Source organism: Phalacrocorax carbo, chromosome 6 (assembly GCF_963921805.1).
Source record: "Phalacrocorax carbo chromosome 6, bPhaCar2.1, whole genome shotgun sequence".
NCBI classification, from domain to species: domain Eukaryota; kingdom Metazoa; phylum Chordata; class Aves; order Suliformes; family Phalacrocoracidae; genus Phalacrocorax; species Phalacrocorax carbo.
In genome coordinates, this window is record NC_087518.1 from 60,831,600 (window position 1) to 60,843,965 (window position 12,366).

Below are 12,366 nucleotides of genomic sequence, written 5' to 3' on the forward strand. Positions count from 1 at the left end.
CTTCAATGGCTCTGGACTGTCAGTCGAGGGGTTTCTCATTTCAAATAAAGTTAAACCAATAATGCAACTAGAACAAATTAAATCAGAGAAAAAGAGGTAACCAGAAACAAGTCCTAGTTCTAAACTTGAGAGAAAAGGCAAATCCAGGTTAATTTTCCTGCGCAAAGGAATCTAACAACACTGTTCTCGAAATTAAAAATTTCTTCTGCCTTCAGTCTCAGCTCTTGCTAGCCAACACTGTATATAACAGGAGTGCCAGAAAGACAAGAGGAAATACTTACTCTGTAATAACAAGGAAAGCTTAGCTCTCCAGTCTCAGCAAGTCTAGAACTGGAAGATAAAACTAGAAGTTGCAGCTTACCATGAGCCTTGATAAGTCGTGGGGACCGGGAGCCTCCAACATCCTGAGGAAGGCCTGCGACGTTGTACATTCCATTGGTGATCAGAGGCTGACGACGATGTTTGTGTATTAGTCCACCTAAGCAGTGACACAAAGTGATTTGTTTAGGTCTGATGAAAGCCACTGCACTTGTAAGTGTACCCACTTCTTATTTATGAATGCAGGCCTTGTTGTGGCCACTCAGCATAATCATACAAACTAAATTTCTGACACACAATACGGTAAGAACCTAAGATGTACATTAAGTATGCAAGACAGCTTAGATGACAAGAACCAGCTCACCCCTCTACAGAAAATACCTTCCTCCACCACACACAAGATGTGAAGAATAATTTCCATTGATGCTAGTCTCCATTTCAAAAAGATGTGGCCAGCTCTCAAGACGCTTCCTAGCATCAAGTGGGCATACAACACACACGAGTAAGTTTACTACAACTTCCAAAAGCAAACCCATGATCCAGAGAGGCACTGAAGATGACTAGACTAAGCTCCACAAACTTGAAAACCTTAGGTCAGACACTAATTCTCAGCTAAGCCATATCCTACCTAGGTGTTACCAACTCATTTAGAGCTGTTCAAAGAGAAGTCACCACGTGCAAGTCGAGTTTACCTCCACTAGCTTCCCCGTCTGCCAGAAAGATGTAGTAACTGGCATCCAGATTAAATCTCCCTTTATAAGCAGGAAGACGAATACTCCTTCTGAAAGAACATTGAAGAACACCATCCACGAGCCTCCATGACACATCTTCAAGGGCATTCTGTGAAAGAGGAGGCATTCAATACCCAGTCTATTCAGACTGGCAGAGTAATAGGCTTAAAAGTAACCCTGCAACAGACAAGAGTGTCACTGCTGCACAAAGAATGAATGGCAATGAGCAGGGGCAGGGAAGGGAATAAAAATCTCTTGCATACCAATTTCCTGTCAGTAAGTCAACAGAGCAACATAAGGGTTGGACTTACTACCACCAATTTTTCCAGCTCATAACAACAATCTCCCTTTCCCTTCCAACTTGTAACCCAAGACACATTGTTTGCAAGTGCAGCCCTAGCAAAGGGACAGAGTAATAATGGGCACACAGTTCCTCAACACAGTAAGCCCCCACCATGTGACCTATTTTTAAAAATTAGACTTCCAAAGGTAACATTTACCAGGAAGCAAGAGCCCAACCAATCTCACTTTAAAGAATTATGGATCCACCTTACTATTTACAGCTGCTGTGCAAAATAAACGCACAAAGCAGCAGCACACTATTCATTACTTCAAACCTACATTTGTGGAAGCATCTTAGTTGTTTTCAAACATACCTCTGAATCCAAAACAGGAGGACTTCGCCCCTTCAGATAGGCAGTGCTTACATGAACACGGTGGTCCTCATTAATGCACAGATACGCATCATCACCACCCTGGAGAGTTTAAAAGAAAAAGGTATTTATAAGCCCAATAAAAACCACTACTGGCAGTCTCCAAAAGCTCTTTTATTTAATATATGCAACAAGACCTGAGACAGATTTCTCTGGCTGTCAAGCTGTTATTTCCCAGCTTTCAAACACTTCAGTATTACAAAGGAACTGCACTAAGACAAACAGATGATGCATAGTAAGGCATATTATGCTTTACACACACACACACCCCACCAAGGGTAACAACCATATTATCAGAAGTTTCTTTAGTTACTTAGAATTTCCTGAATTAACCAGACAAGACAGAATTGGACATTGATGTTACTTTAAAACCCTCTTTAGTTAAAAATTAGTTTTCCTCTCAGCTGTAAAGACAAAGTATTGTTAAGAACCAAGTGTTTTTGCACTAGGGTCATGAATACGAACAGCATCTCCTTTGTGCAACACTTAGTTTATGGATTATGCATTTGCCAACAGCATCGGGCCTCCACTTTAACATCAACTAGATAAAAGGATCTCTAAAACAGTTTAAGATTGGAGTCACTCCTGTACAAACAATAATGAAATGCAAATGGTTTTCAGAAAGCATAGCAACTCAGCCTCTGACAGGAAGGTTTTTGGCTAAGTAACAAAGAAAGATTGATCTAACCAGTAATTCCAGTCAGTTACTGCGCAATCAGACAGGCTGGGTTCTAAGACAGATATCCACAGGGAAATTCTACTGCAGATAGTCAGTCCAGAGCTAAGACTGAATATCCACCTATAAAAGACAACCTGTGCTTCAGCACTGTGGGAGAGAAGTTACTTTGTGTGACATCTGGCAGCACTTCCATTTTCCATATGCACATTTCGCTAGGGTACCATTCAAACTTTACTAAGATCACAAAAGCAACTAAAGAAGCAGAACAGGACACTCACCATCCACTGGTCATGGGACAATGCAAATGCTAAATATCCTTCACTTGGACCACTCATTTCAATAAATACTGAACTCTTCTCTTGTTGGAAGGATAGAAAAAAGCAGGAAGCACTTTCAGGATCACAGTTTGAAGGGTTCCTAATGCAGAACTTCATACTTCCACAACCTGATGCATTAAACTAGACAAGCAAACAAACAAGTCATAAGCAACGAGTTTCCCCTCTTTTCCTCCCTTTCTACCACATTCTAGAAGAAACCATACACGGAACAGCAAAAAAATGCCATTTATGTCTACGTACCAATCTCTTAACCTAACCCTACAATTACCCCTAGGACTAAAACAGTGGCAAGTTCCAAGCTGTACTTTTACTTAAGTTGAATTTTCACTTCAAAGACATTATAATAGAATAATTTTGAAAAGAAAGTAAAAAATTTAGAGAAACTTCCTTTGGTTTAATTTTTAGAGAGGTAATATCAGCTGTAGGATGAGGGAGAAAAGATGGGAAATCAGCTTTTTGTTTCATTTTTGAAGCAGCAACTCCACTGATACACAAATGAGAAAACACATGGATTAGGAGTTATACTTCTGGGTCAAAAAGCGATGCTTGTTCCACCCATTCAAGAATCGGTAATAGAAGTCAGTAACACAGATGAATTCGTAGAAGGAAGTTTCTGAGCCTGCAGTTACCAAATAGGAAGTTATCAGTCAAGACCAGAGCAAGTCTTTTCTCATCTCTCTTCCCAGGTATGCATAATATTTTCTGACCATTGAGTTATAAATGGTCACCTGTGTGTGGCGTGACAACATTTAACCCACACAAGTTCAGGCAACTCGACTAACACAACAGGGTAGCTGTCTATGTTCTTGGTCTCTGACATCCAAGTTACACTCATCCATCATCTCTCCCTTTCTGTCAATAGCCTGCATTAATGTGATTTCATTCAATTTCATTGATCACAAGCATTAAAGACAGCATTATTTAGGTTTATAATTACTTACTGGTTTTGATAAGTACGAAATTGGGTGTGAAGTTGATATAGCCTGGGATGTTGCGTGCGAGGGTGTTGTTGGGGATGGTATATTAGGCTGAGAAACAATAGGACCAGGAATCTTCACCCAGAAAATCTTGTATTTCTTCACAACTGTAGCTCTTTAAAAAAAAAAGCACAACACACAGAGTCATTACTGTACACATCAACAGCTGATTGTGACTTTAAAAAGAAAAAGGAAAAATGAAAAGCTTCTATAGTTTGTTCGACTTATTTATAAAACCCCCATCTTTAATACCTAAAATGATAGAGATCTGCATAAAGTAGGAAAATAGCAGAAATCTCAGAGGAAAAATAATTTTCAAGTGTAATACTGCATGCTCTCCTGGATATAAGAAACATTCACACCTGTAGCACAGATTACAGCCTCAGAGAAGAGTCACATAGATTTTTATCCATTAGTTCCCAAAAGCTAGCAGTGTAACAGGAGGATATACACACCATTTTGTTAGGTACAAGCACAGAAGATGATACTTACCACTGTATATTACAAGCATGAGAATGGAGCAGTTAACCAGAAATACTAAGGAAAGGAGCTTCCAAATCCCCTTCTACCCTCCCTGCAAAAACCTAACTAATCATCTCCAAGCTTTCCCTAAAGAACAAGTGTCTGCATTAATGTAGACTTTGCAGCACGCAAGAGGCATCAACTTTTCAGGCCATTTAGTCCAAGAATACTTTTCAGTTGCTGGCCAGTATTTGACACTTGACATTTGAGAAGCTGGGTGCTCATGGCTTGGACGGGTGCGCTCTTCACTGGGTAAAAACTGGCTGCATGGCCGAGCCCAAAGAGTTGTGGTGAATGGAGCTAAATCCAGTTGGTGGCCAGTCACGAGCCGGGTTCCCCATGGCTTGGTTTTGGGGCCAGTTCTGTTTAATAACTTTATCAATGATCTGGATGAGGGGATCAAGTGCACCCTCAGTAGGTTTGCAGATGACACCAAGTTGGGTGGGAGTGTTGATCTGCTCGAGGGCAGGAAGGCTCTGCAGAGGGACCTGGGCAGGCTGGATCCATGGGCCGAGGCCAGTTATGTGAGGTTTAACAAGGCCAAGTGCCGGGTCCTGCCCTTGGGTCACACCAACCCCAGGCAACGCCCCAGGCCCGGGGCAGAGGGGCTGGGAAGTGCCCGGCGGAGAAGGCCCTGGGGGTGCTGGCTGACAGCCGGCTGGGCATGAGCCAGCAGTGCCCGGGTGGCCAAGGAGGCCACCAGCCCCCGGGCTTGTGTCAGCACTGGTGTGGCCAGCAGGAGCCGGGCAGGGATGGGGCCCCTGTGCTCGGCACTGGGGAGGCCCCACTTCGAATGCTGGGCTCAGGTTTGGGCCCCTCGGGACAAGAAGGCCCTTGAGGGGCCGGAGCGTGTCCAGAGAAGGGCAGCGGGGCTGGGGCAGGGTCTGGAGCACAAGTGTGCTGAGGGGTGGCTGAGGGGGCTGGGGGGGTTTAGCCTGGAGAAGGGGGGGCTGAGGGGAGCCCTTCTCACTCTCTGCAGCTGCCTGAGAGGGGCTGGAGTGAGGGGGAGGTTGGTATCTTCTCCCAGTTACTAGTGATAGGATGAGAGGAAACGGCCTCAAGCTGCATCAGGTGAGGTTTAGATTGGATATTAGGAAAAATGTCTTCACTGCAAGGGCGGTCAGGCCCTGGCACAGGCTGCCCAGAGAGGTGGGGGAGTCGCCATCCCTGGGGGTGTTCAAAAAACGTGTAGTCATGGCACTTCAGAGCATGGTTTAGGAGGCTTGAGGGTGTTGGGTTGGCAGTTGGAATTGATGACCCTAGAGGTCTTTTCTAACTTTAATGATTCTGTGATTCTATGACACAGACAGCAGTACAGGTTTACCTCATTTGCATTTTAATAAACAAGAACTAATATGAAATTTACTTACAGAAACTGTACACGTTTTGGTGCATCTCCAGGAGCAATCCAGTAAGCTTTTACATCTTTCTTTTTTGCTTTACTTGTGTGACTGACAGCTGAATTCTGAAAACACACATATATAAAGAGTTACACAGGGGATATGCACTAAAGAGGTTTCAGAGTCATTGCAGTCTGCAGCTAAATCCTAAACAGACACTGCACAGACCCACTCCAACTGGCTCTTCCCCAATCAGTCATGATCAACTCAGATGAAGTCTACTGCTGAAATTTAAACATACTAACAAACTTCAAGGCTAAAAGAAACAACTAGAGGTCTCTTATTCCAGAAGACTCCAGTGATGAGACAGAAGTCCCTGCAGCGTTTATGCAGAAATGGTGTGGTAATGCTCCATTTTTCAATAGTAGGAGCATGAAGGGACAGCACAGTGACCATACAGAGAGAACAGAACTAGTACTCCAGAGGACAAAAGCCAAAAGCAGTCTTGGGATCAGAGAGGTGTTTGTACAAGATAAACAGATCAAACACAGCACTGAACTAAGTCCCCAGAGCACAGAGGGCACAATCCAGACATCCCTATGCCTTTACAGCACTCATGAATGCAGTAACTGGGTGCCACTGGGGGGCAGCGGTGGAAGCAGAGAGAAAGGAAAAAATACATCTAGGCCGATTGAGAACTTTGTCCACACCAGCTCAGATAACACTATACATGCTCACAAAGTTCAAGTTGGTTGCTGAAACACTTGTCGGAGTTCACATCTCTTGCACGTGAGGCAGAAATTTATCTAAAACAGGTATTGAAGATTGTGATTTAACTTGTTACTAAGAAGGCTCCATTAACAGTAACTGACACAGCAACGCCAAAGATAATAGTCTAGTGTTTGTTTACCACAATAAGTGACCTAAACTTTCCTTGCTGTAAGACATTTTCTCTGTCCTTCCCAAGCATGGAAAATTATTGATAACTCTCCTCCTCAAAGCAAGTAGAGAGCACGCCCTCCTCTTTTTAATATTAAGTACAATAACTAGGAATACCCTACATTCATTGTGCACAATTAAAAATTGTGTTATGAATGCTGCATCTTCCTGCCACAGTTAATAGTCTTCTACCACCAGGGTAGTCTAAATGGCTTGTAAGAACAGTCTGATGGAGTTGCAGTGAGACGTGCCTCTATACTGCAAGTTCGACCAATTTCTTGGAAGACTTACTGAGTGCCAAGAAGATTAGGTAGCTCTGTCCCCTTACAGACACAGTCTAGTACAAACACCTCAGTGCCTGATCTCCCATTTTAAGACACTGGACTATACCTTGGTACGGCCACATGTCAGAAGCTGAGAAAGTCTCCGGTCAACTAACACGAAAGAGCCAACTGCAGGGCTATCCAGGTGTTCTGCATCCCGGGCTTGTATGAAAAATCCTTCAAAATCTGGTCCAGACAGATGAACTGAAGCAAGCAGAAAAATAAAAGGAAGTTGATATACTCTCCAGTGGAAGAATGAAATATTTCAACAATGACCACCAGAAACTCATCTTACAAATCGTGAATGGCTGCTAAATGGACCACCTGAACAAGATTCAACTGCTTAGATAGCTCTAGTACAGCTAGCTGAGTAAAGACATGCTACAACACAAAGAAACAGCAAGTTAAACTCTTCAGCTGTAACTGACACAATACCTTCTATTTTGTCCCCTGGTTTAAATTCAGTCCCATTCACTGTAATGGTGTGCTCAGGTGACAGTTGTGGAGAGCTACCGTGACAGGGTATCATGCTACCACAGGCTTCTTTTACTTTTCCACTTGGATAGCCATCCACAGATGCACAGAAGCAAATAAACATCCAAACAGCAAAAGCAAGGCCAGGCAGCTCCATCTATATAAAGTAGGAGTTACAGGCAATTAATTACAAGAAACATTTAAATTACATGTCAACAGTCATCTTAGAAGAGTCAGGTGAATCCTGAAGTTTAAAAACATGTTTAAAACAAAAGCGTGCATGAGAAGACATCGTTCCCAGCTGCAGAAGTTAAACATAACGTGTGCTTCTGATAACTGCCAGACTTTGAAAGAACGTTCACAGGTATCACGTTTCAGGCTGTCAAGAGTATAGATAGTAGATGGATCCCTCCCTCCACTGGGGGGATTATTTCTGTCAGTGCATTTTGACATTACTTTTGTTTATACCTCTCCCATTCTCTCTCTCAAAAAAATCCAAATTCCTTAAACATCTGCACAGGACAGACAGATCTTAAAACACGTTTAATTTATGTATAAAGGTCCACAATAGCGAGGAACTACATAGCTAGCATCAAGGCCACTCGTTTATTAATCATGGCTCCAAATTGCGCATCATTACACACTGCCTTTTGTTTCCACAACTCGTGTCTATTTCTTTACATCTGACAAATAATTCCCAGTAACAAGTTCTTCTTTCTGTATGGAAACTAAAGTTGCCAAGTGTCAGCAAAAGATTTTATACGTGCAAAAGACAGGGAATTTGGTATAAAGATTTATACAAAGAAATATATATGTTTGTTGCAGACTAGCACAAGACTTTTCCTTTGAACTCTTCCCTTTGAACACTGGACCTCCAGACAATTAGTCAAACAATATCCCTGCTTGTCACACTCTCCTTAAGGGAACAGTACACATGAAAAGCATGTAGGGTAGTAAGACCAAAGAGCCTGAAACAGTTACACAAACCCCTAATCCCAGCATTCATCACAGAATGTCTTGCTCTGCCACAATACCCTTCTCAAAAAAGCTGTGGTAATTGTTTTGCTACTCAGCAGCATGCAGGGTTTACAGTTGTAGCCTTGTTTACAGAATGCCTTAGCCAACAAGAAAAAGCATTTGCGTGTCCAAAAGGCTGGGAGAACAGAGATAAATTTCCTTTCAATCCTTAGGCACCAGAAGTGGGTTATCAGCTGTAGTGGAATATATACTGGGCAAGTAGGTCTGCCTTCTGGCAGAGCCATGCCCATTTTGCACCAAGTGATAAGAAGTATCAGGTTATGAAGTTCCCTGAAAACACGCATGCACGCAAAGATAAAAAAGGCAGAGCCATTTCAGACTGAACTCTGCTACCTAAAAAGCAGTCAAAGACAAGGCGTGTCACTAGTCTTACACACTCTCTAAGAGTCATCAATATTAACTTTTCCAAAGTTCTCACACATTCAGTGCTAAAATCCACTATATCCAGGGTGATACTACATTTGTACTTCAACCTAAGAGCTCCTTGACAACTTTACACCAGTAAATAGAAAAACAGAGGGGAAAGGGGGTTGAACAGTTACATTTCAGGAACTAGAGGAAAAAAAAACAACTCCTCCTCTGAAACAGTCAAGATAACATTATGATAATATCTATAACTTCTAGTTAAAGCCAGCCTTTCCTTCTAGTTCCAAGCCTTCTCCAAACTGCCACAAATCTACATCAACATGATTTTTTTTCCATAATTTAAGGAAGCTAAGAACTAAGGTTCAGTACAAGGGTGGAATTAAAGCAGCTTTTATATGTACCAGTGAAATCTTCAAAACAAGTTGCTGCCAGAAGAGATAAGGCTGCATACCACAGAGACAAGAAAAAGAGTAGGTTAGTATTCTAGTTTAAGTAGCCAGAGGATGTGGTAGGGATTTAAAATGAAAGAAGAAATATTCTTTGGCGGACTCAACTCAAAAGCTGGCAGAAGAGAAAGAGGAAGAAGCAGAGACAGAAAGAATGAAAAAGACCAAAATCTAACAGGAGTACTGTACTGAACAGCAATTTTTAAAAACCTCTTTTCTTTTTTAAACAGGGTTAACTGTAAGAAGAACAATCTTCCCTATACACATTCTATGATGAGGGCTAGATCTTATAAAGATTAGTCACTTCCATATTAAAATTTAGCCTTCCTCAATCAACAGTTATTCAACTGCCTTCAGAAGTCCCTTTCCTCCTTTAATCCAGACATACATTGTGGCACTCTGTACTCCCCACTTACACAGTAAAAGCGGTAGAGGGAAGATGGGAAACACTTTTTTATCATCAATCATTCTGTGGTTAAAGATTCATTTTGCATTTTTAGAAAAATGTCTCCTAAAGTGTTATTGTAGACAAAACAGTACAATAGGTCAACACTACAGATAGGTCAAGCGTTAAGAAATTATTCCTTAATGTCAAAGAACTCTGGACTTGAATGCAAATACCACAATAAAACCCTTTTTATAACACAGTAGAACTTCATATTTAAAGTTGCAGTTTGGAATAGCCAAAAATAGAAGTTTACAATCACTCATCTGCTGCCCCTAATTCAGCTAATATCTCACTGTGCCTCCCCACTCCCTTTTGCCACGTGCACACGCCCCCTCTGCCTGCAGTCAGAACCTGTTCAACACAAGCCTCATACCAATCATAACGGGCAAGAAAGACAAGGACACAAAATCTGAATATACAGGAAGGAAGAGGTGAAATCCAAGAGATGCCCAGAACTTCCTTGCATAAGCAGGTTAAGATGTCTCCTTCAGCTCTAAAAATGTACCTGTTACAAGAGCACAAAGCAGCCCTTGTGAATATGACAGTCTGGCCAGCAGAAGGCAAAGTGAACCAGTCTGGAAAGCCAAGCACATATCATTAGTAGTTCAAAAATGAACAACATTAAATAAATAATAAGGAAGATACTTAATTTAACTAATGAATCAGCAATAAGCAATTCTGAGAAGGGACAAGAAAAAGTCTCTTTATACTCCAGCTGAAAATTGATAAGCAATTGCATCCATCCTCAGCCAAGTATTTGCACAATAGATCACCTGTTGTGCTGAACAAAAAAAAACAACCCAAGCAAAGCCAGCCACTGGCAAGCAACAAGTCCCTTCTGTATGAAACAGCCACCTCTTCTTCTGTAAGATTACATGGTCTCCTCTTCCCTCTGATTAGTGTTCTACAGCCACGATTGCATTATTTCCTCCCAAGCGATGTTGTCAGGAATGACTGCATTTTTTAGACACTCAGCATGTCATACGTACCTCAATGCAGAACAGTTATTTAGAATTAGAGGAGTAATTACCTTTACAAATTTAACTCATCACACACAGAGGCAAAGGAATCAAGGTTTGTAGTTACTGACCGTACAATAAACTGTTGAATACAGGGCTTTTTTCTGATATTCCCCTTCTCAGGAAAAACAGGAAGGCAACTAAATCTCACAACTACATACATAAGTACAACCCTGAACAAAAAGCGTTAGGATTACTGTCATGGAAATTATTTGTTATGGAGTGGTTAGGTTCAGGAAAGCTGAAGTGTGGCATGTGAATCATGCTTAACCTCACCACAAAAGAATAAACGCCTTTTAAAGAATAAAGTAAAAATAAAAACAGTTCTCCACCTGTATCAAGGAGGACCCGAGAGACTGATCAAAGCTATCACATCTTACAGAACTGTCACTCACTCTGTTATTCTACCCTTCCCAGAAACATGGCTGAATTAAAAAGAAAACCACTGTTAATTTGAATTCTAATAAAGATGAATCAGCAGATCTCTGCAAGATCATCTTTTCTAGATAAGAACAACATCACAAACTATGTCAAAACTCTACATCAAGTACTGCCATTAAAGCTAGATTCAACATGAGAATCAACGTTAACTCAAGTTCTGAGGTGTGTAAGCTCTGGAACAGCCTGCTATTGCTACAGCATTTGAAAATACTCTCAGTTTCCACCATGCTTATAAGCTGTAGATTTGTCCCTCTTGATAGATTTTAGTTGCAAGCTGTATTAAGAAGCTTTGGCCATAGTGGTTTATTTATAACCCTTTGAAATACAACTACTCATTGCCAATGAATCAGCAGACAGTCAGGTTCCCTGTAGTAAAGAGGAACAGGAATGATTGACTTCAGGACTGAAGCACACTAATGTTAAAAAACCATAAAAGCTAATTCCTGCAGCATGTTTCAATTGGCAGTTATCCCCTGTTTTTGTTACCTTACAAACTTGTTTGAACAGCCTGGAAGAACAATGGGGAATTTAAGGATTTCTGCGCTATCCAGTGACTTGTTTTCCAAGATAAATGCATTACACTGAAATGCTTGATTTAACCAAGGGCCTGAGGGTACATATAATGTCCTTCCTCTGCCCTGCCTGCATGCCAGCTGCACACCATGCGGCAGCATGCATCAGCAAACACACACACCCCCCCCCGTCAAGGTTACAAGGATGTGCTACAGAGCATACTAGCTTCATAGTCAGAACACAATCACACAGCATTGATCATTGATTTTACTTAGTTCTGTACTATACACAGACTTTTCAATATGTTATATATGACCAAAGACAGCAAAAGATCCAGGAGTCCTTCCTTTACAGATATAGATACTAGCACGTACCACACCATTACAGTGTGAGACAGTTATTCAAACTGTTATGTTTCATACTTTTAGTTATTATGGAAAAAATACTTCAACACTTATTAGTTTGAGGCATGACTGCAAATTTGTTATTCCCTCCCTACTTAAATCTTCCGTATAATACAGGACTCTCACCCCTGGCAGGAAAGAAAGCTTCAGAATACATTTGTTTAATTCTTCATTCTTCTTCATTACCTGTAATTCTAACGGTGTTTCAAATACCCTGTCACTTTTGGAGTGGAGGGAGGGAGGGAGATAATTGTGACTCAAAGCCATTTATAATACGGCCCTCTAATTAATAGAAAGCCAAAAAAATACAGAGTGACAGTCATCACCTCATCAGCCT

General features: G+C 41.4%; 1 protein-coding gene across 5 annotated transcripts in view; it reads right to left on the reverse strand.

The window, feature by feature from the left end:
- FRRS1 (ferric chelate reductase 1) overlaps positions 1 to 12,366 on the reverse strand; it is a 32,250-nt gene that overhangs the window by 7,416 nt on the left and 12,468 nt on the right. For all 5 annotated transcript variants that reach the window (XM_064455576.1, XM_064455573.1, XM_064455572.1 and 2 more), the window contains 8 exons: positions 7,316 to 7,511; positions 6,948 to 7,084; positions 5,649 to 5,743; positions 3,721 to 3,871; positions 2,720 to 2,899; positions 1,706 to 1,804; positions 1,011 to 1,158; positions 362 to 478 (listed from right to left, as the gene is read on the reverse strand). In XM_064455576.1, coding sequence (XP_064311646.1) covers positions 362 to 478; positions 1,011 to 1,158; positions 1,706 to 1,804; positions 2,720 to 2,899; positions 3,721 to 3,871; positions 5,649 to 5,743; positions 6,948 to 7,084; positions 7,316 to 7,511 — 1,123 coding nt within the window. The remainder of the gene's footprint in view (positions 1 to 361; positions 479 to 1,010; positions 1,159 to 1,705; positions 1,805 to 2,719; positions 2,900 to 3,720; positions 3,872 to 5,648; positions 5,744 to 6,947; positions 7,085 to 7,315; positions 7,512 to 12,366) is intronic.